A 24,038-nucleotide genomic window follows, 5' to 3' on the forward strand; every position below is an offset into this window, starting at 1 on the left:
AGATATATAACTATCATATACCCATAAGAATCACAAAAAAAAGAAGAAAAAAAGGAAGAAAACAGTTAAGCCTTTCACAACAGCCTTAGTTATAAAGCCTGGTCCAGCCGTGGTGACAGCCACCCAGGTGGCTCCCTAGGGCCTGGCCCAGCAGGTGCTCAGTGAACGTTGGCTAAAGGAAGGAAGGAACTTGGGCCCCACGCCTGCACCCTGAGGGACAGGACAGGTAGATGGAGGGCTGTCAAAGGACAGCTCCGAGGCACATGGTGTGGAGGTGGCAGGAAATTGGGGCTCCCAGTGCAAGCCCATCACTGCCATGTCCCTGTGTTCAGCAGGGAGTCCGTGACAGCTAAGATTTACTAAGCTGTTATTTTAGGCACTACTTTCACGTGCCTGAGCTCAGTGAAACTCCCAGCACCCCTGGGAAGGAGGTATGACCAGGACCCCAAACCAAGACAAAGAAGAGGTGGTCTGGAGAGGCAACACACTCCAGGGACCTTCCTCTTTCACTGCTGGGCCACTGTGGCCTCCAAATCAGCTCCGTGGCTGCTCAGCTTCTACGTGGGAAGTCCTCAGACCCCCAGGCCTACATCAGTCACAACCCCTCATGCCCTAGGCTTCCCACCCACTCTGTCCCTGGTTAACCCCCTCCCCTGCCAGACTGCGAGTTCCTCGTGGGTGCTCTGGGGGACAGAGGCTGGGTGCCAGGAGGCCTGGACACAGAAGGGAGTGGTGACCCAGCCCAGACAGAGGAGAGGGCAGCCAGCACGCAGAAGCCCACGCTGGGGTTTCTAGCAGCTCAGCCTATTGTTAAAAACCTCCGCCTGCGACTTCTTGGGGAAAATGAAGGGGTGCCAGTCATGGGTGATTCTCCCCAGTGAACAACCATTCAGGCCCCCTCCACCGCACCAGCCTCTCAGTAACTCAAGGGGACCGAGCAAGGACAGATCACTCAGGGGCTGGAAACTGCAGGGCTTAGGAAGTGCCACCTTCCCCAGCAAAGTCTGGCTCATCGACAGAGTTTACGTGACTCGGTGTCAATGATGACAATTACAAGCACTGACTTACCAAGCCACGCGCCTGCCAGGTGCTGCTCTAGGACTAACTCCACTGGCCTCACCCTTGCAGCCCGGTCTACAAGTTGCCCTGGGCCTTTCCTTGGGCAGCCCCTCTGGTCTGTGCCCAGGGTGGGAGGGCTGAGACACGCCCCAGGCTGGGTTTTCTGCCTCCAGTCAGTGCTTCAGAACTGCATGCCCGGGGCGGGCACACAGAAAACCTGGTGGGGACTTGCAGGGACATTCCTGCAGATCACTGCCCCCATGAAAGGAAACCACCTCCTTTGCAGTTCCTGCCATTCAGACACGAGGCAGGCACATAATCAGCTTACGGGGGCCATGCGGGAGCAGGCCAGGCGCTGCCACCGTCTCTGCACCATCTGTCCCTGCACTGAAACCCCAACTCCTACCCCCAGGATGAGGCCTCTCAGATGTGGCCCCTGGATCAGGTTCACCACCGCCAGCCTCCCCAGCCACCCTGGCCTCTCACCCTTCCTGCCTCCCGGTCTGCAACTGCTCTTGCCTTGGCTCAGAACGCCTCGCCTCCCCTCCCCCAGCTCTTCCCATAGCTGACTTGTCATCAGGTCTCAGCTCAAATGTCACCTCCTCTGAGAAGCCTTCCCTGACCTCCTTCTAAAGCAGCAACCCCTCCCCCACCAAGTAACTCTCCGCCCGCCCCTGTCTCCTCACAGGACACAGCCCCGTCTGTAAGTATCTGTTTACTTGTTCACTCCCTGTCCTAGACCAAGGGCTCCCTGAGTCTAGGGACGTCACTGTGGTGTCTCAAGTAAACTTCTGTGAATGAACCAATGAATGAATGAATATGCTGACTCACTCTAGGAAATGAAGACAATGTCCACCCTTCCCTTCTACCCAGAGAACCACGTGACAGAGGGAAGGGAACCCACACTGTGCCCTGGGAAGGAAGCCTGCTCAGGAGAGGCAGGGATGGCCTTTCCTCTGAGCCTCATCCCTTCCCCAGGCCCGCTGAGAGGCTGTGAGTCCCGCAGCTTCCTGGGCGAGAAGAGCTGTTCTCTGTCCCCTCCTGGGAGAGGCAGCACGACTCAGGGAGCGATTGCCACTGCCTCCCGCTGCAGGACAGCCAGCTGCAGGGGTGGGGTGGGCTGGGCTTACATAATCAGCTGGGAGCCGGGCCTCCAGCCCCTGGGCCTCAGGCAGGGACGGGAAGGGCCAGCCTACTGCAGCGAAGGGCGCAGATGGCAGGTGCCAGGGGCCTGCCTCCCCCTCCCCCGCACCCTGACCTTCCAAGCCGCTTGCCCAACTGAAGATCCTGTTACAGAAACACGTGCGGTCAGAAGACACCCACAGCTTTCCAAGTCTCTTGGGGCAGAAGGAATGAGGCAGATCGTGCATGACTTTCCTCACGCCACGGAGCCGCACACAGAGCAGGCGCCTGATTAGGCCAATGGTGCGTTTGGATGAAAAGACAAGTCAAACCCTTAATCCTGGGTCCCCAGTCGCACAGAACTCACTAAGCACCTGAGTCCCACCTATGTGACAGGCAACTTTTAATTACAAGCTATTATTACAAGCAATAGCAAAGACATATACTGCCTCATTTACTCTTTTCAACAACCCTAGGAGGTAGGATTTATTATCCCCATTTGCAAATGGGGAAACTGAGGAACGAACCTAAGTCACAGAGCCAATAAAGGGCAGAGTTGGGGTTCGAGCCTGAGCAGTCTGTGGCTCCACGGTCCCTGCTCTTAACCACACACTCAATTGCCTTTCTGCTCACAACCATGGTCTGGGGTACAGCTACGCCCCTCCATCCTTTCCAGAGGAGGAAACTGAGGCTCAGGGAGATGGAGCACTCACCAAAAACAGCGTGCAGGCAGGCCTGGCTTCAACCCCCGCCTCATCGGGCCTGGGGCTGAGGGAGACTGTGCCCCTTGAACAGCTGGAGACGTCCGATATTCTTACCTAAGCCAGCCACCCTTCCACCAGCCTGGCACCGTGTCCCCTATCCCAGTCGCTGGTTTACTTCCTTCCAAACCCTCCTCTCGGTCTGCAGTGGGGGGTTGGCCACTTGTCTCTCCCAGCCCCCTTCTGGACAGTGAGGCTGTGAGGCAGGGCCGGGTCTGCGCTGGCCACTGCTGTGTCCCCAGCACGGTACTGGCACAGAGCTCGGCACTGGTGGGATGGGCGCTGCGCCGCTAACAAAGCACAACCAGTCCTGTGGTGAGTGGAGACTAATGACACCCACAGAACACAAGTGCCCAAGACTGTCCCCTACCCCAGGGCTTTCTGCGGGGATGCATGGGAGGTAGGGGGAGTTCCCTTGTGGCCTCCATGAGCCCCCGGCTGGAAGGGGCACCTCAAAGGGATGTGTGTACATCTGAGGATGCCGGTGATTTTCTGCCTCATGAAGTGAATGCATCTTCTCAACACATGAAACAGCACAACTTAGTGACAGCATGGCCTTTGGAGCCAGACCATGTGCTTGGTGGTATCTATCTGGGTTGTCTGCAGAGCCTAGGCCCCTTCCTCTGAAAACTGCCCTCCATCCACCCCCACAAGGATGAGCCAGCCCCTCACAGCCCCATTGGACAAGGACAACGCAGGATCTTACCTAAGCCTGCGTGTGTCACCTGGGTTAGGGACCTGGACTGGGTGGTCCCATTCTGGCCACCACGATGGCCAGCCTAGTGTTAGCAAAGGTTCTAAGTGCCAGGAAGAGGAACAAGGAGTGCATGCGGTGTGGAGAACAGGTGCGGCGGGAACCGGCAGAGGCCCCACACCCATCCAGTGGATGCCCTCATTCCCCACATGGGGCCCCAAGTGGACTCTGGCCCTGGTAACTCAACAGACCCCACCATCAAGGCAACAGCTCCCATCTCTTCATGGCTGAGCGTCCTCATCTGGAAAGTGGAGCCAAAGAGACGGAGATGGACACACACGCAGACTGGCAGAAGCCGCCACCGAGATCACTTGTGTAAAGCGTCTAGCAAGGGGCTGGCACGTGGTAAACAGAAGCTGCCGTCATGGCGGCCAGGGCCTGACTCCCCGGCAACACCTGGGAGAGTAGGTGTGGGCGAGCCAAGAGCAAACACAACATCCGCTCCGGGCAGAGGTTCACCAAGCACCTGCCCCCAACCCAGCTGCCTCTACCTGTCCCCAACTCGGAAATACTGGTCACATTCCTTAGACAAATATTTATCCAGGGCTGGGCGCCTGAGGGTGCAGAAATGAAGACCTGGGGACACACGAGCACCAGGAGTGGAGCAGGCAGGAGGGCAGAACTCTCCGAGGGAGCTCGTGGGTTGGGGTGGGGGCAGTGCAGGCTGCCCTACAGCCCAGTGCTGACTCTGCCTCCCCCACACACATGGCACTGGGGCCAACGAACGCTGCTCTGCTCCTCGGCCTCCCCGCAGGCTCCCTACCTCACAGCCCTTTTGCATGGTGCTGGAGGGCAGGCTCTGCTATCACGGTGCAGGGCAGGGGCCAGGCTCCAGTGCCGGCTGCCTAGGTCTGAATCCCAGACTTGCCACTGTCTACAGGTGAGCCAGACCTCACCGTCTGGGTCTCACGGTCCTCCCGCATCTGTAAAATGGGGCAGCAATTCCACCTGGCTCATGGGATATGGATCAGATAGAACCACTTGATGCACATAGTGGGCTCGGTGCCATGCCCGGCACACAGTGGGTGTTCTGCCAACACTAGCTATTACGATTCCTGTCGTCATTGATCCGCAGGCTCTCAACGGCCCCCACACAGCCCTGATGGCTCCTCTGGGACTCTACAAGACAACTGGCCTTGTCCACTTTTTGTAAGGATCTGCACAGCTTCCTGCTCTCACTTGCTTCAGAAGAACATTTACACCAACACTCAAGCTCCCAAAGGGCTGGGTGGGCCCCACTCCCCCAGCCCTGCACACTGGGAGGAGTGTACAGTTGGCAGTGACTCTTCTCCGAGCTGCTGAGGGCAGGGGCTGTGTCTCTACCCTCTGCCACAGAGCACAGCACAGGTAAAGACATCTTGGGTGCTTGGGCATTTGGGAAGGAACCAGGCCTTGGGGTCCAGGCCCACTTCCAAAGAGAACTGGACAATGGAATCCATGTCTTCATCTCAATCCCACCTGCCTCAAGCGTGAGCACCTCAACAGTAACTCTACAGATCCTTCACGGAGCACTCACTCTGTGGCCCAGGTGGGGTGATGTTGGGGACATAGTGTCCAAGACAACCCTGGTCCCTATCTACACAGGGCTCCCAGTCCAGTGGAGGAGACAGACCGGCCCCCAGACAGTGACAAACCAGAGTGGGCAGGGCTGGGGAACTCAGAAGAGCACCTAACCCAGTCTGGGGTCAGGGAGGACTTCCTGGAGGAGGGGCCATCTAACGCCACTGGCCACTGGGGGGCAGGGACTCTGAGTCTCATTCACACCGGAACATAACCGTACCTGGCACACAGCAAGTGCTCCCTAAGTACCTGCTGAAGGAAAGACAGTGGAAGGAGACCCTTGGAGAATGAGTAGGAGTTAGCCCAGTGAGAGGAGAAGAGAAAGCTTGGCACTACCTTGTAAAGCTGAACACACCCATCACCTACAAGCAGCAATTCTGCTCCTAGGTGTAAACCCTAGTGAGGTTCTCGTTCACACCCCAGTGACGGGTATCAGAAAGCTCACGGCTGCACAGTGAGTAATACTGAAAACTGGACAGAGTCCAATGTCCAGCAGCGGCACAATGGCCGCTGTCAGGCACGGCCATGGGGCAGCCATGTGGACGGAACTGGGAAACAGTGTTGAGAGGAAAAGCAAGACCTACGAATCCACTCACAACACAAGATGGTTTTTATAGAACTCAAAAACGAGCAAAACTAAATGCTATGCTTGTCAGCATACACGCAGAGCTGATGAAACTTTAATAAACACAGGGAATGGCAATCACAGCAGTCAGGCTGGTAGTTACGGAGCTCCATGCTTCACCCAGCCAGAGGTGCAGGCAAGTTACTGGCAACGTTCTCATTCTTAAATTGGGAGGTAAGCTCACGGGTCTTCATTATCTTACACTCTAACTTACGTGTTTATGTTACATATATATTCCAAAAGCCAAGAAAATAATAGAATAATAATAACAACAAAAGCAGAAGGGAGGCTGTGTGCGGTGGCTCACGCCTGTAATCCTAGCACTCTGGGAGGCCGAGGCGGGCAGATCATTTGAGCTCAGGAGTTCGAGACCAGCCTGAGCAAGAGCGAGACCCCGTCTCTACTAAAAATAGAAAGAAATTATATGGACAGCTAAAAATATATAGAAAAATTAGCTGGGCATGGTGGCACATGCCTGTAGTCCCAGCTACTCGGGAGGCTGAGGCAGGAGGATTGCTTGAGCCCAGGGGTTTGAGGTTGCTGTGAGCTAGGCTGACACCACGGCACTCTAGCCTGGGCAACAGAGTGAGACTCTGTCTCAAAAAAAAAAAAAAAAAAGAAAGCAGAAGGGAGGGAGAAGAGTGTTGCAGCAGAGGGAACAGCACGGGCAAAGGCTCGGAGGAGACAGCGTTCACGTTCACGGTGCCTTTGGGGAACTGAAGGTCACTGTCAGGGTCAAGTGAAGCAAAGGGGCAAGGAAAACAGGCAAGGGACTCAGCACAGAGCTGGGGGCACCGAGGTGCTGGAACAAGACCTGCTGAGTCACTTAGTGGCTCAACGCCACTCACAGAAGTGCTACGGAGGTGGTGGAGCCAGGCTCGGGAAAGGGGGTCTCTGAGAAAAGCTGGTGCCCATCAGAGGACAACAAACCCTGCCAGAACCAGGCAGGCTATTTTGGGCCACCTGCCTCAGGCTTCTGGTCAGGGGCACCAGATGGCCAGCGGGACTCAGAGGCTGTGGGGGCATTTTAGTGTGGAATTTTAGAATCAAGTAACTGTGAACTGTTTACTGGTCCCGCAAAGCCGCCAGTGACGGAAGCCAGGTGCCTGCAATTTCTTACTGCCCAGCTCACTTCCCTCACCCATAAAAAGCAGGTAACACCTCCAAACCTCATGGGGCCTGTTTGGGAACCAAACGACAGATTCATTCATTCACTCTTGAACAAACAGCCTGGGCTGGGCAGACAATAGTGAACAAGTCTGGTCCCCGTCCTCAAGGACTAATTGCTAGGAAGACCAACAAATATCATACAAATTAAAATTACAAATTATAAGAAAAAAAGGATGTTGTAAGAAAAACAAAGGAGATACAAATTTCGATTTGGGGGAGTAGTAAGAAAAGACCCCTAAGAGAAAGGATCATTTAAGATGAAACCCAAAAGACGAGTAAGAGTCAGACATTCATTAATGCCTTCAAATATTTACCTAGCGCCTATTCTGCACCAAGCACGATTCTAGGGCCCAGGGCTACAGCAGTGAATAAAAGAGTCAAATATCCCCTTTCTAGAAGACTACATGGCAAGGCGGGGGTGTGCAAGACAGTAAGCAGACACGTACACGACAAACAGCAGGCTCACAGGAGGGGGAACCACTCCAGACAGAGGAAGAGCCTGGCATAAGGATGTTAAACCATCCGACAGAGCGGAGGGGCAGCTGAGATGAGGATGCAGATGTGGGTGGGTGCCAGATCTTGCAGGGCCAGAGAATGGTTTTCTACAAGGATCAGGAAGCTACTGGAAGCGAACAACACAAGATAAACAGGACCCTCACACAGAGGGTGCTGACGATGTGGCAGCCATGGCTGTGGGAGGCACGGGAGCCCAGGCTCCTGCTCAAACGGAGACTCCTGGGACTCGCTGAGCCTCTGTAGCTGTGGCGGGCTGGATGCATCCAGGGACGGGGACGGGGCTGCCCTGGCTTCTGCCACTTTCTGCAAAGGAGCGCAATCTTGGCAAGTGATTAATGACTCTGAGTGGTAGTTTTCTCACCTACAAAATGAGGGACAGCACCAGCTTCATCAGGTCCCTTGGCCTGGTGCTCATTAAACAGTGGCTGCAGCTGTGTTTACAGGGTACCCTCTGCAACCTGCTGTCCCTTGGCCTGGGCCAGGCCGCCACCCCTCCTACACTGCAGGACCTCTGTGCCGGGCCGACTCTACCTCCTCTGCCCTCTCTGCTGGCCCAGCCCAGCACTCCTCCACCCCTGGGCTGCTCACGCTGAGACAGGGGCTTTGCTATGAGGACCTAGTGAAACAGCAAAGGAGAAAATGCTTCTTTTAAGAAAAAAAATGCTTCTTTCAAAGGTGTCCTGCCCCCCGCCCACCTTTCCAGCAAGGCAAATGATAACTGAGGACAAATATAGCTGCATGATAAAATCCCATTGATCTTCAACAGAGAAGGAATCCTTACAGAAGGTCCCAAAACAAAAATGGGCAAAGGGCATGAAGAAGCAACTCCCGAAAGTACATAATGTGTTAACAATCAACAGGTTAACTAGTAGTCAAAAGAATGCCCACTAAACAGACACCATCTTAGCATCGAGACACCCAAATGCAATAGTGTTCATTCATTCATTAAAAAAAAACCTAGAGTTACAAGAGTGACTGTGACAACAGAACCCTGGCTCTCAGGCTTGCAGTCCAGTGTGAGCACAGACGGCAGCTGAGGCTTGACATGTACCCACCTTCTGACCTAGTAAAATCACCTTCTAAGAATTTTTCTGAGGAAGCTACCCCTGGTGAATGTAAAGATTTACGGACAAGGACGGACACCACTGCATTATTCGTGCAACTGAAAACCGGAAAGGACCTCAATGCTCAGCAATGCGGAAGTGGCCAGAACAAATTCCAACAGCCCAATGATGTATTTTAAATCATGCTTTAAAAAACAAAACATAGGAAAACGAAGTGGAAACGCAGGATATTCAACTGTATCTACAGTATTCTTGCAGTTTTATTTTTATCCATCTGTGACTGTGTATCTAGAAAGAGAAAAGAGGTGAGAAGGAAATACACCGACCAGCAACTGCACAGTATAAACATCCCAGGTGGTGCAAATCCTCTACCTGATAAGTCCTGCATCTAGAATATATATAGAACTCTTTCACCCCAGTAATAAAAGGACAAAGAACTCAGTTTTCACGTGGGCAAAGAACTGAACAGACATTTCTCCAAAGAAGATACACAAGCGTCCGATAAGCATGTGAAAGACGCTCAACATCGTCCGCCGTCAGGGACATGCACGTCAAAACCACGGTGAGATGCTCTTCACACCCCCTAGGATGGCCGTGATCAGAGTGACAAGCTGAACCTCGTACACCGCTGAGGGGAATGTCAAGTGGGGCAGTCGCTTTGGAAAACAGTCTGGCAGTTCTTTAAACAGTTAAACAAATTCCACTCTTAGACAAAGAAAAATATATGTCCACATAAAAACGTGTAGGTTAATGCTCCCAGCAGCATTATTCCTAATAAGCAAAACGTGGGGACAACCCCAGTGTCCATCAATGGACGAACAGATAAATAAAATGTGGCAGAGCCACATGATGAACATTACTCAGCAATAAAAAGAAACGGAGCACTGATACATGCGACGACGACGTGGGTGAAAGCTGAAAGCACTCTGCTAAGTGAGAGAAGCCAGTCACAAAGGACCATGTACCGCATGACTTCATCTCTATGCAATGTCCAGAATCTATAGACAAAAACCTCTAGGTCGGGGAGTGAAGGAACGGAGAATAGGGGGTAATGGCTCAAAGGTCAGGGTTTCTTTTGGGGATAACTACGATGTTCTAAAATTATGGTGATGGATGCACAACTCTACGAAACACTGAAAACCAATGACTTGCGTACTTTTAATGAGTGAACTCTAAGGTATGTGAATTATATCTCAATAAAGCTGTTTTTTGAAAATTCCAGATGGCGAGATTAACAAGTGATTTTTATTTTCTTCCTTAGATTTTCCAACTTTTGTTTTTCTTACAATGAGCGTATCTTACTCTTACAGTTAGCAAAGAGTCAAAGTGTACCACCAAGGTGCTGATGCCTTTCCTTAGTGACAGCCACCAAGCCAGCTGCCGGCGTGATTGCACGCCCCTTCTCCCAGCTCCGCGAGGGGTGTGACGGAGGCTCAGGCCACATAAGGTCACTCAGCAACATGGCAGAGCTGGAGATGGAACCCAGCTTTCCCAGAGCCCACACCCTTTCTCCCAATAACCACTTCACACAGCCAATCACGGTGGGGCACCCAGGGGCACGAGGCAGGTCTCTTCACGTAGTCCCCTCAAAGCTAGAGAGGTGGCCAAGGAGAGCAGCAGGAACCCTGACCCAAGTGCCAGTGCCAGGCTGCCTTTGGGTAAGTGCCTCCCCTCTCTGGCCTGTGGCCTGATTTGTAAAACAAAGAGTTACTCCTCTACCCCTGAGATAAGGAAGGGGCCTGTGCCAGTCCCGGATCCTCCTGACTAGGTGGCAATAAGCACAAGCATTTGGACCCAACAGCTGGTGGTGGCACACTGGGTCAGACGGCCCCATGTGCTGACGCCTGCTCCACTCACCGGCCTCGGGCTTCCTCCCCCAGGACCAGACAGGATCAGGCTGCCATCAAGACTTGGGAGCTCTGAGCAGGGGTCCACGAGGTCACCGCCTCTGGGCTCTGCCTGCACACTCCCCCGACCCCGTCCTCACGCAACACCACCCACTGAACACCTGCTCTGCGCGCGAACACAGCAGGGACCGAGACGGCCCAGCCCTGCCCTCCTGGGGCTCCCAGTCCAGTGGGGAACACAGACCCATCCCCAGACGGGGCTGACCCAGAGTGGGCAGCGCTGGGACGGGGGAGCCGGAAAAGCTCAGCACTGCAGACCCCAAGGGCTGAGTCCAGGCGCAGCAAGGCAGGCAGCTCCCCAGGGAAATGAGCACTGTAGCACTGTCTGGCCATTAGGATCAAAGTGGGCAGAACTGGGCCAGCAAGCAAGGATCCCAAGCCCATGACAGAGGGAGATTACAGAGCTAGGAGTGACAGAGAGAAAGAAGAGAGAGGAGTTGTGGAGGCTTGAGCTGGGCAGCTCCTGGCTGGCCACCCCTGACACCTGTGACACACCTTACTGTTGGTAGGGCTGGGGAATCAGGTCACTTGCCACAAAGGTAGAAAGGTAGATCAGTTACCAGAACCTCAGCTCCTGCCCCATGACAGGGAAGAGGTCCTGGGATCCAATCACTTCCCTGATGGTGAGGCGTCCTACACAGAAAGGTGGGACACGCAGTGGGAAAGGACCTTGGGTACCATCTTGCTGCACAGAGAGGGCAAGTGTGCTGGCCTATGACCCACAGCAAGTCAACAGCAAAGACAGGTCTATGTCCCAGTCCTGCACTCCCATGTTCCCACCAAGCTGCCAGGGGGACACCAGAGGCAGGCTTCGTGCCCCGCACAGCCCCTCTTCTTCCCTTCCCACTTCCTTTCCTGGACCCGGGGCTGCGTGAGGGCAGGGACCGTGCAACCTGCTCATGGCTAGTGCTCAGAGGGCACTGCACACCACTTCCTTCTCCACCTGCCAAATTAAGCTCCTGCTCAGAGCCCAGCACAGGCCACATGGCGTGGGCACCAGGGATGTGGTGGCACCAAACCAAACACACCCCTGTCTTGTGATGCGTACAGTCCAGGGGGCAGGAGGGAACATCAGCAGGCCTACCGAGAGACAGCTCCCTGACTCCCGACAGGGGAACCCACCCAGAGGGCCAGGAAGGAAGGCTGCTGGCACCTAGAAGATAAGCTAGAGCCAGCTGTGTGAGTGGCGCCTGCCTTCCACGATAGGCTGTGGGGAAATCCTTGCAAGTCTAGGACTGAAAGAAAGCCACGGTGGCTTGAACTCAGCAAGTGCACGGCAAGGTGATCCCAGTCGTGGTCAGTGAGGGTGGCAGGGGCCAGGTCATGCCAGTCTCCTAAGCTGTTGCAGGGACTATGGATCTGGTGTAAAAGGCAGCAGGGGGTGGGGTGATCACAAAGCACAATTTGAAACAGGAATGGCAAGGTCTGCTTTTTTCAAGAATGCCCTGGCTGCTAGGTGGAGAGCGGGGGGAGCGGGGGGAGCAGGGGAGCAGTCAGGAGGCCCCTCCACCTGTGGGGTGGGAGGGAGGGGACCAGCAAAGCACAGGCAAAATAGACGCTTGCTGGCAAAGAATGCAGGAACAAATGACTCAAGGAGCGAAATCTTCCTTCCTCCCTGCTCTCCTCGTGTCCCCTGACTGTTGGGGCCCCAGTGCCTGGCGTACAAGGCTCCGGGTGCCCAGACTGGGGCACTCATTAGCAGACCCACTTTGCCCCGCAGTCCCCGAGGCTCCTGGAGTGTTCAGTGCTTTGGCTCCTCCTAGAAGCCAGCTGGACAGAACGCAGTCCCCCGAGTAGTTGCTGGGTCCAGTGGGGGGAGACGGCCCCAAACAAATAACAACAGTGTGCAGAGGCGCCATGGGAACCCAGGAGAGCAGAGTAGAACTCTGGGGAACAGAGAAGGCCTTGCCAAAGAGGTGACATCTGAGACAGCTCAGGAAGGATGAGCAGGAGTTTGCCAGGAAAGACAGGGGACTGGCAAGGGGCGTGCCGGGCAGAGGGCACCAGCGTCTGTGGGCCAGGAGGGGGCTGGGTGTCCGTATGGACGGGCCTCCTGCACCAGGCTCAGGGCTGTGGACTTCGTCCTGCGGTTAGAGGAGCCCCGGGAGGCGTGCCCCTCCCAGGGTAGAGGATCAGCCCTTGGGGAGCCAGGCACCTGGGCTTGAACCCAGATCCTCCCCTTGCTATCTGTGTGGCCCTGCCACCCCCATGAGCGTCTATGTCCTCCCCCTTCCTGCTGTTGTAAGATTAAGTGAGCAGATGCACGTAAGGAGCTTAGACCTGGTACAGGGTGCATAAATGCGGGCTGTGAGTAGCAGCAGCAGCAGGAAGCATGGCCACAGCACCGCGTCCCTTTCCTGGGGTTTGTTTTCACCTTCTGGCAACCCCACTCTCCCACCACCCTCCCTCCCTGTTGCTCTGGGGAACCGAGTGAGTTCAGCTGTGACAAAGCTTTGCTTTGCAAAAAGGGGAGGCCTGCAGAGAACCCAGTTCTCCACGGCATCGCTGACGGCAGCTGGTGACAGCCTGGAAGACTGTGCAGAGAGGGAGGGGTGGGTGTGAAGGTGCCACACGAGTCTGACCCCTGTGGGTCCCAGGCGCCAGCTTGCAGGAGGGGCCCACCCACTCAACCAGAGGAGACAGTCCCATCTGGAGGGAATGACAGCCTCCGACTGCAGGGCTCCCAACCCGGGCTTCGGCTAGGGAAGCCCCGTGAGCAGGGTGGCTGCTGGCAGACACTTCCGAACCTCCACCCCACCCTGAGGCAACAGCTCAGTGCCAGCTGCCTAGAGGAAGGGCAGGGGTGAGAACAACTTCTGAGTACCTACTGTGTACCCCTCCACCACCAATCCAGCCATTGTGAGAGCCTGCCGGGAGCCAGGCACCATGCTTTCAGGGGATACAAAGGAGACCCAAGACGGAGGTGGCCCTGGCTTGGTGGAACTTCCTTCCTAACACAGGAAACATAACCAAGCATGAGGGATCTCTCTAATTCCTTTTGGCACCCAGCCTCTGAACTCCCTTCACGTCTCCCACCCACGCTAACCTGACACAGCAGACCCCCGCCCCCATGGCGCTCGGGCCCAGGAGCCCTGTGTGGGCTCAGCCACATGGATTTGCCGCTCCAAATCCACTCTGGCAAAGGGCTGTGGCACCTTCCTCTAGCTCAACACTGGATTCAGGGTGTGCTCCCAGCTGCGTGGGCCCTGGGCCTGGCGCTCTGGTCTTCCCAGAGAGTCCAAAAGTCTGGAAAGAGACTCAACTGCCCGATGGCTTCACAAATGGGAAAAGTGGCACAAAGAGGTCAGGGGACAGCCTGGGCATGGAGGAGCTGAAGTCACACTGGGGCAGATTACCCTAACCACTGGTCATCTGGGCCCACTTGCCCCTTACAGCCCGGGGAGGCAGGACTGTCATTTCGCTTCCTGAGAGGAGGGAGCCAGGTGCCCTTCCTGAGCGCCTGCACTGGCCAGTCACTGGTCCAGCTGCTTTCCAACTGTGGATTAATCTAATCCTCGGTCCCCACATAAACGGGGATACTGAGGCAAAGAAGCTGAGTGACTTGCCCAAGGGCAGAGTGGGGACTGGTGCCCAGTGGCTCCTGCGCTGCTGCCTCTCATGTCATCACCATCGTACAGAAATGGGAACGAGGGCCACTGTGGGCTCCATGTTCTCCTGCTGGAAACCCCTGGGCCAGCCGTGTTTTGGAATTCAGAATTTTCTGGATTTCATAAGAGGAACAGAATACCTAAATTATGCTAAGCCCCTCGAGGGGTCTGGGCGAGTTTTTAGAGCTTTCTGGATCCGGGGACTATGGGACCTGAAGTCACCTGAACAGGTCGGGGGTGGGGGGGCAAGCACCCGACTTCACAGCCCCAGGCTTCCCGCACCCCGCGGCGCAGGGGCAGACCCCCTGGGCAGGCCAAGGATGTGCTGGCTGTTGGGGAGACGGAGGGGAGGGGCTCAGAGACCCAAGGAGAGAACAGATGGCGGAAAACTGCCACCTCAGAGGTGTCACTGGAAACACCGGCAATGGCAAAACCTTCTGATAGAAGAGGAGGTTCAGAGAAATTTGGTGATGGTATCAATAGTCAAATGTCAGCTATTAGCCAATTTGGAGCCATGAAAAGCCTAGAGCCAACAGGCTCCTGGCTCAAGGCGACCTCCCTGGTCTCCCACCTCAGTCTCACCCCATTCATGCCACCCTCTCCCCAGGGTTCTGTTAAAAAACACCCATCAAGCCCCTTCTTAAAACCTTCTGTGGCTCCCCACGAATAGCCCACAAGGCCTCGGCTGGCAGTCTCTCCCGCCTGCTCCAGCCTCCCCTCTGACCCCCGCTTCCTCTGCCTGACTAACATTGACTTGTTTTCTGTCCTTCAGATGGGCCACACTCGCCCTCTCTGCCTCCAATCCCTGGCACCTACCTCCAGCTGCTCCTCACCTAGCCAAGTCCTAAGATTTACCTATCTGATGTCCCTTCTAGGAAGCTGCCTTTGCCCTGCCCTCTCGCCCAAGCACACCCCGTGAACCCTCCCCAGTCAGAGTCCTCGGAACCTGGCTTGATAAAATCATTTACTGTGTGTCTCCTTCATTCGACTGTGACCTCCATGGAGGCAGGGACCAGGCCTGTCTTCTGCCCCAACCACTAACACCTGGCATGGCCACACCATGCTGAATGAATGACGGGTCACAGGGTCACCAATCAGGCATGCAACAAGGACGAGCGCCTACCAAGTACCAGACACGGTGTATCGCAGAAGAACATGTCCCAAGGGCCAAGGGGGAGAACAAGCAGCCAATGCTGAGGACAGAGAGTAGCACAGACCTCCCAGGACGCTAGAGCCGTCTAGGAACCACAGTGAACCAGCGCATACCAGGCCAGGTCCTTTACTCCCTCTGTTTTTCACCCCTGCAAGGCCAGAAGAGTCATCTCCATTTTATAAACGGTTTTGGGCTATAGATAAAAAGACTGTGCCAAGCTGAACTGAATGAGGCCACGTGCCTAACTCACGCAGCCAGAAAACAGAGGTTAGGAGTGGGACTCTAGAGTCAGACCACCAGGGTCTGAATCCCAGCTGGGCCATCTACTGCGTGACATCAGGTAAGTTACTTCACCTCTCTGGGTCTCCACTTCCTCATCTACAAATTCGGGCAAACAGCCACTACCTCCTGGGGTGGTTGTGAGATTTAAATAGGCTAATTCATGAGACGCACTTAGGCCAGCACCTGGCCCACGGAAGGCAATGACGGGTGACTGCCGAGGCCATCCAGAGGGCAGGAGTCTAACCCCCCTGCTCTACTGCAGCAGGCGGCCTTCCCAGCTCGAATTTCTGCAGTTACCTTAAGTCAGACATTTCAATGCTCGCCTATCAATCTGCTCCAAAACAAGTCTTTGAGGTCAATGCCAACCACCCTTGAACTAGAAGGCAGGCTTGAGACTGAGTGCTGAATGGCAGAGCTGAATTAAGGGGCCCTGGGCACAAAGACAGCCAGACCTGGCATCAGAACTGCCTGGGAAGCCTTTGCAAAAACACCGATCTCTGGCCCCCGAGCCCAGCAGCGACTGCTTCAGCTGCAGCCAGTCCAGTCTGGGGCATTTGGCTCCACAATCCTTAATCGTTTTGGAGCCGGATGCCTGTGAGGGCTCACGAGAGCCAGGACACCTCACTCCAGAAGCACACACGCGCGCTTCTATTGACTCACTCAACAACTATTTACCAAGTACCAGCTGGGTGCCAGCTTGGCATGCTCTCTGGGGATTCAGAATGGATGTCCCGGGCAGCCTGCCTGTAGACCTCTGAGGAAGAGCCTCGGTCCCGGCACCAACTGGATTAACTACCGCAGAAAGGTTTCTTGCAAATACCTCCACAGGATATTAGATCGGAGGGAAAAAAACTCATTTTTTCTGACCTTTGTCCAGTGCCCGAGCCCTCCTGTGTGCCAGGCTGGGGTCAAAGAGGTGACTCACACATAGTCTTTACCCTTGAAAGGGGAAATCCGATGCGAGCACAGATGAAGAGCTGGAAATGCAAAGAATCAGGGCAGCCCGCCTGCGTGTGCGGGCACCGAGAGCTGCTAGGGGTGAAGTGTGCAAAGGACTTGGGATGGCAGAGAGCGGGCACTCATGCCGCAGGACCGTCAACCCGATCGTGTCCCAACAGGGCAGAGGGGTGGGGTGGCGGAGCCCATTCTACAGAGGACACTCAGGCCCAGGAAGGAGCTGCAACTTGCCCAAAGTCATCAGCTGGCATGTGGAGAGGCTCGGGCTAACATTTCACGTGGAATCTCGGGACCCCTGCTGCCTCTCACGGCACTAGGCCAAGACACGCTGATTTAGGTTTAGCTCAGAGAGATCGGACAACTTGCCCACGGTCACCCAGCTTATAACACACACGGTCAGGCCTGCAGCCCGCAGCCATTCCTAGACCAGGTCAGGGACTGTTGGGGTGTTGGGGCACTCATCTTGGAGGAGTGGGTGTCTGAGGGAAGCAGGATGCTGACGGTGGGCGCACATACAAATAAATGCACAACACAGGCAGGAAACAAACTGATGGCTGGGGGCTGCAGGTGGGGACAGAGGAGTGGTGACCAGGACCAACAAGGGAGCACGTGCTGAGCATTTATTTACCATGGATCGGGCACTGTGTTACCTCATTTAATCCCACCATCACCCTGTGAGGACGTACTACTGTCAGCTATATTTTATACACAGAAAAATCGAGGCACACAGAGAACAATCACCCTAAGTCACATGGCTGCTCAGTGGCAGAGCCTACTTGCCAACTCCAGCAGCAGGCGTGAAGCTGGACCCAGATGGAAATCTGAGCAGAGGCATCAAGGCCACCCTGCTCGACCCCACTCCCTTCCCCCCTGCAACACCACCACCTATGCTAAAACAAGTCGATGCTTTTAACCCAGGGCCTCTTTCTACCACTGACAGATGCATTTCTACCTGTCAAACCAGTTTCCAGGACTCAATTTGCAGCATGGTTTCAATGAGAACAAACAGTATGACATTTCCACACTCTTGGATCCCCATTTAAGAACACCATGCCAGCTGGGTGTGGTGGCACACACCTGTAGTCCCAGCTACTGAGGAGGCTGACATGGGAGGATCGCTTGAGGCCGGGAAGTTGAGGCCAAGCTGAGCAACGTGACAAGAACCCATGTTTGTTTGTTTGTTTAGTATTTTTTTAAATTTTTTAGAGACAGGGTGTCATTCTTGCTCAGGCTGGTCTCGAACTCTTGAGCTCAAACAATCCACCCGCCTCGGCCTCCCAGAGTGCTAGCATTACAGGCATGAGCCATCGTGCCCAGCCTAAGAACCCGTATTTATTAAGAAAAGAAAAAAAAGAATACCATGCCTCATACCGATCCCTCCACCCCCAAAGCTGAGGTGGCCAGAGACGGTCACACGGTTAGGCCCCCTTCACCCTGCAGACATCTCTACAGGAGGAGTTCCCTGGCGGGCAACCCTCCCCACACATTTCAGCACTAAGGGTCAGGGAGTGGGGAATGAGTCACTGGCAGAACGGGAGCGGGGGGAGACAAGTCTCCCAGATTGTGGCTGGTGTCATGTGCTCTTGATCACAAGTTCCTCTCACACGCCTGCCTTGCAAACCCCACAGAGTTCAGCTGGGACTGGGGAGAGCAGCCGAGCTCGGGTCATCCTTGCAGTTTGGTCTGGAAGGGATCCTGGTACAAGTCTAGCCTTGGCTGCCCTCAGAGCTGGGACCACGGGGTCTGCCACCACGTGATGGGGTGGGGTGCAGCTGGCTAACACCCCCTCCCCTGGCACCCACGTGCCCAGCCTGGCAATACCGAAGCAGCCTCTTCCACTCACGATTTCCACCCTGCCTCCTCCCCAGGCTTCACTTCCCATCCACACACACCTGGCTCCAGCTCACTGCGGAGACCTGCCCCCACTGGGTTCATCCCACCCTCTCCGACATGCTGGGTGCTCTGCAGAGCAGGGACTGCTGGCCCTATTTTATAGATGAGGAAACAAACAATGCTCTGCAAGAACCAGTGCTTGCTGGAGGCCACAAAGCGCTGCTGCTGCTGCTGCTGCTGCTGCCCCCACTGGCCTGGAAGCCTCCTCCCCCATCCCAGGCTGCTCAGCCCCCTCGGGGATGACACTGCTCGAGGGCTCCCAGACACGGCCTGGCCTCACATGCCTGTGGGTGCTCATTCAACAACTATCACTGAGTGTCCTTGGAGGTGCTGAGGAAAGTGAAAAAGAACAGATCCAGGTCTGCCCTCCCACCCTAGTGGGGGAGAGAGACCACCACCCAGAAAGCAAACAAGTGACACAACATCACATGGCCACTAGTGACGCAAGGAAAACAAGCAGGACCCAGAGTGGGACACTGTGTAAGGTGGGATGCCCGGGAAGGTCCCTCTGAGGTGCTGGGTGGAGCCTCCGTAGGCCTGAGACCCTTCCTCACAATCTCCCTCCTCCAGGTCATCTCACCTCCAGGAATGCCACAAGCCCAACCCTCGCAGGGCCATAGGGGGCTCTGGCCCTCAGACAGACACCGCAGAGGCTCCATCCAGCTGGGGCACCTCCTCGCTAGTCCCAGTCCCTGGCCGCTCTCTCCAACAGGGGCAAAGCGGTGCTGGGGTGCCCGCGTTCCCCGAGTGCCGCTTTCTCCCAGCCCTCCTGGCACTCTCCTGCACCTCCCGGCCAAGGCAACTCCTCCATCTCTACCGCGGCAGAACAGCTTCTGCATGACAGAGACTCTTCCAATTCAGATCTGCCAGGTCTTCTGTTGCCCCTTGGCGCTGGGGTCATGCCACCCAGTGGGCCCCAGATGGACTCCTCTACCACCCTTCCCACTAGGTCCACAACTCAAACGACACCCCGTGTCTCCCCATGGCTTACAGAGCAACGCCGACAAATCTCTCACCCCGTTCTAAGACCACCAACTCCTTCCTGCAGCCCCCCAGCCCAAGACCCTCTGGTATCTCAAATGGGCAGCCCCTTGGACCAACTTTCTGTACCATGATCCCTCTTCTACACCCTGGCGAGCCCCCCACCTCCTGCAGCCCCAAAGCCAGTCACCAACTCCACTGTCCTCCCCAGGCTATCACCTGCTCCTTGGTGTTCACAAAGATTTCTCTGTCCTGCAAATCTCATTGTCCAAACTCCCCAACTTCACCAATGACCCCTCCCTGCCTAGGCCCAAGATCACCCAAGTCCCCACTGCCAGGCCAAGTCCTCTCCCCAGCCAGAGAGACCAACTCTTCCAGCCTAGGCCACGTTATCACCTCTCGTCCTCAGCCCCGCCACCCCCTCCAGAGTGTGAGTCCCGACCAGTCCTTACTGCCCCTCTCTAAACTGCTGGCAATAAGAGGCCCCTCCAGCCTGGAAAGTGTCACCACCTCCACCCCTCACCAAGGGCAGACCACCCAGCAAACCTCCTCTCAACTTCTCCAGACTCCAAAGGACCTTCTTTCTTCACAGACATTCTTCCTTCCTCTCAAATGCTTTCACTGCCTCTCCAAAACTACCCATGAAAAAGAAAACAAAAAACCACAAATCTGCCCGGATAACAGCTACTATTTATGTGGCAGAAATTTCCCCCGGACTATCTTGTTTAATCCTCACAAGTACCCCAAGGTGGAAATTAGCACCTCCATTTGCATAGGAAAAAATCCAGGAGGCTCAGAGAGGAAAAGCAGCTTATCCAAAGCCAAACCTTTTCTGGGGACGTGCACTTTACCCCCCACCCCCAACCTGTGCCAAACTCTCCAATGCCCTCACCACCGAGTCTTCAGCCCACACACCGACCATCTTCCCTTCCCCTCACCCCAGGCCCACAAACTCACTGCCCTCTCTGCCTGGCTCCTGGAAGCTCCCTTCTGAAGCAGCCACATCCAGGCCCCACCCCATGAACTAACTCCCCTATCCTGGCCCCTAAAATGACCGACACTGCCTTGATAACAATAACTGCAACTTCTTGAACGCTCACCCTGGCCAATCACTTTTCACACATGATTTCATCTAGTCCTATCCTAAACCCTGTGGCAGGAATACTGTCACCTACTCTACAGATGGGAAAACTGAGGCTCGGAGGAGTTAGGTAACCAGCCAGAGGTCATGAACCCGGTAAGTGGCAGAGTCAGGATTTGACCTGGAGCCTCTGCTCTTGACCACCCTGCTCTGTCTCTCCAAGTCTTTCCCTTCCTGCTCTGAACTCCCGGGACTGGATACCATGCAACACACAGCCAGGGCCCATTTTCACTCTTCCCTTCTTTAGCCCCAGTCCCCCAAGTCCTACAACCCAAAACTGACCACCTATCCCTGGGGGCTAGAATACAAGGCCTTGGCTGGCTCCCAATGCCAACAGTCTTAATTTAACCACTGTCTCTTTAGCAATCACTAGGCAAACTGGCATTTATTGCACGCTCCCTGTATGTTCAGTTTCCAGATACCATGTTTTTCACCCTCACATCAAAGCTACCAATTCCTCCACTGACCACAGAGTGGCAACAGTTCCCCCCCTTTCCCCACCGGCTCCACCCCAGCAAGACTGACAGACTGCTCCCGCATGGAAACAGACTTAATACTGCTCTCCATGTCCCCAGTGACTTTCCGCCTTCCCACCCTTTAGATCCAACACATCCCTCCAGCCACCCTTTCAGCTCCAACACTGACCTAACCTTCTCCAAAGGGCCTACAGTCCAATGACTTACCCCTCTCCCAACACCTCAAGCCACCAAACTTCAATGCTCTTGGCTGCTACTGGCCAGAAACTCCAATTCCCGACTTGGTAACATTCCCCAACTCTTTCTCAGGAAGGACAAAGAAAATGCCTCCATAGCCAGGCCCCAAACTTCCTCTGCTCCTGAAACACTGTCAACCTTCTTTCTGCTTCCTTTTTTTGTGAGCAGAGGGTGGCATGCAGTGGCCTTTCTTATTCTTAATACCTAGATCTAACACTGCCTCTGACTCCCTCACCCAAATACAAATCGACCATTAGCTCTACTCCTTTTCTGGGAGTTTACCTTTACTCCTTTTTACAATTCCTTTTCAGCCACAGTCCAGGTTTACGTTCCTCTTCCTCTTTTCAGCCAAGAATGTGACCAACACGACCACTCCTTACTCCGAGGCTTGCAGACCAGCAACTTAACTTCCTTCCATCCCCATGTGCCCCTCAAACTCTCCCAACTGCCCTTTCAGGGCCAGTGTTGACCCACTCTTCCTCTCCTCTATCCTTCTCCGGGGGAACTATGAACTCAAAGACTGCCACCCTCCCAATCTCACAAACCGCCAAACTTTCTTTAATTGCCCGTCGTTTTTAGGATTTAACAATTTTCCATTGTCAAATCCTAAATTAATCACCCTCAGCGTCGCGGGGTGGGGGACGCAAAAACTAGATACTTTTCACTTTCCCAACCCTATGGCCACCCCTCTTTAATAGCCTCCGGCTCTAACCTAACAACTGCCCCCTTAAATCATCATTAGGTGCAATTTACTCAGCGCCACCTCCGAGCCGGGCCCTGCACCGATCCCTCCCGACTCCCGGGTCCCCTCGAACCCGCCCCCGCTACACCGCCGTAGCTACCGTGTCTCCAGGGGTCTTTGGGCTCCACTGCTCCGGACACGATATCCTCGTCGGAGGGGAATGTAACGCGCTTGGCTGCAGCCTTGAGGCGCCCGTCGGCGGGGGGCGATGCGGGGCTGGAGGACCCGGCCTCGGTGGGGGCCTCTTCGGCGTCGCCGTCCGCGCCCGGCCCGGGCGGCGCCTCCTGCGGCGGGATCTCCATCGCCGCCGCCGCCGCCACCTCCTCACGGGGGCCCCGGGGACATGCCCCGGGCCCCGGACTTGTCTCTCCGGGCCCGCCCGCCGTCCCGGGGCATGGGCTCCGCCACTGCTTCAGGCGCCGCCTCCGTCCGCTCTCCGCGTCGTTGTAGTCGTCGTCGTCGCCGCCGGGAGCCCCGCGCGCGCCTCCTCCGAGCCCCGCGCGTGCCTTCTCGTTCGCAGCCGCACTTTCGCCACAGGCCGGCGAACCCGCCGCGCACGAAGACAGGCAGAAATCGATTTAAGCGATTCGCAGGTAGAGTCGCCTCGCGGGTGACACGAAGGGGGAAACAAAGAGCAGGAAGAGCCGCGGCGAAAAGAAACGTGAGCAGCGAATCTGCAGAGCCAGAACCGCAGAGCACGAGGGGCGGGGCGAGGGGGACGCGGTCTCCCAGAGCAGCGCGCAAGCGCGAACCCGAGCCGCCCCCGCCCGCGTCCCCGCCCCCCACCCCGCCTAGGTAACTCAGTTCGGGCTCGCACACATTCGTCACAGGCCCAGGTACTAGAGAAGGGAATCCAGAGGACAGGAATGAAAGTATCTGACGCAGGGTTAGCTGATGAGCGGTAAAGGGATGGAGAGGGAAGGGCGATAGCACTGCGGTGGATACGTGAGCACAGGCGACGGATGCTGCCAGAGGGGTCCTCTGCCTGGAGACGCAGCCTCGGCACCCTTGCCAGTCAGTCGCTGGTCTTCCGTTTGCAGACTGCTCTCTGTATCTAGGTAGCGTTGCATAAAATTGTAATCGAAATTACAATAATAAAATAAATATGAACCCATGAGGGGTGAAAACTGGGAGAAGGAAGAAATTCCAAAGGGGAGAGACGAATCTGCCAACCAAAACACCGGGGGACGACGGCAGATCACCAGGACAGGATGTGAACCTGCGCGAGCCCGAGCCACGCCCCCAAGGCTCGTTGGACCGCTACCCTCCGCACTTTCGCCACGCTGTCCCAGCCCGTCCGGCGACCCGGGAAAGGCGGGGCTGAACCGGTAAAAGGGAAATTGAGGGCGGCGCGAGCACGTGGTTGCCAAGGCAACTCCAGGGCTGGGCCGCGGACTCGCCAGAGGTGGCGTTGTGAATGGGCAGATGGCGGCTGAGGCTTAGCTCCTGTCCCATTCAACAGCATCGGCCGCCGCACTTTCGCCCCTGCGACGAAACAGACCTTACCTTTCCTTAGTGTAAGGCTTCGCTTGCATTCTGAACTTGAAGGGTCTGCGGAAGGGGGCAGAAACTGCTTTTTTTTTTTAGACGATTTGCTGAAGGTTACTCATAACAAGGGGCAGAGTGAAGCTAGTGACATAGACAGCCACGCTACGAGGCTGGGGCGAAGTGGAGAAAAGGTGAAGCTTCACCTTAACCACTAATCCTCAGCCTTTTCTCAGTGGCGACGCCGTACAGAGTCTGGCCGTCCACCACTGGGAGGGGAAAGCGAATCTGCTATCTCTCGTGCGCAGTCTGCACCGCCCAGAGGTGGGGTAAGGGGAGGAGAGCTTGTGCACAACCATGTGACCCAGTACGAGCCACGCCCCTGGCTTTGTAAAGGCACGTGTCAGCCCACCCCAAAATAAAATGAAGCCCTAATCTCCCAATCCTGGCATGCAGGTTGCTCTAGCCATTCCCGGAGACCAGCGGCTGTCCAGTCCCTACACCTTCTCCTCTCCTACTTGGCCCAGCGCCACCAGATTCAGCCG

At 55.6% G+C, this 24,038-nt stretch overlaps 2 protein-coding genes across 2 annotated transcripts in view; both read right to left on the minus strand.

The window, feature by feature from the left end:
* PPP1R37 (protein phosphatase 1 regulatory subunit 37) overlaps positions 1-22,491 on the minus strand; it is a 42,881-nt gene extending 20,390 nt beyond the window's left edge. The window contains exon 1 of the mRNA XM_045531445.1: positions 22,109-22,491. Within this exon, the coding sequence (XP_045387401.1) occupies positions 22,109-22,310 (202 nt within the window). The 5' untranslated portion in view covers positions 22,311-22,491. The remainder of the gene's footprint in view (positions 1-22,108) is intronic.
* Positions 22,333-23,789, minus strand: LOC123624217. Its single transcript, XM_045531852.1, has 2 exons — positions 23,515-23,789; positions 22,333-23,062 (listed from the first exon to the last, which is right to left on the minus strand). The coding sequence occupies exons 1-2, from the start codon at positions 23,541-23,543 to the stop codon at positions 22,333-22,335; spliced, it is 759 nt and encodes a 252-aa protein (XP_045387808.1). The 5' UTR covers positions 23,544-23,789.
* Positions 23,790-24,038: the final 249 nt, after the last annotated feature.

The sequence above is a fragment of the Lemur catta genome, chromosome 19 (assembly GCF_020740605.2).
Source record: "Lemur catta isolate mLemCat1 chromosome 19, mLemCat1.pri, whole genome shotgun sequence".
NCBI classification, from domain to species: Eukaryota; Metazoa; Chordata; class Mammalia; order Primates; family Lemuridae; genus Lemur; species Lemur catta.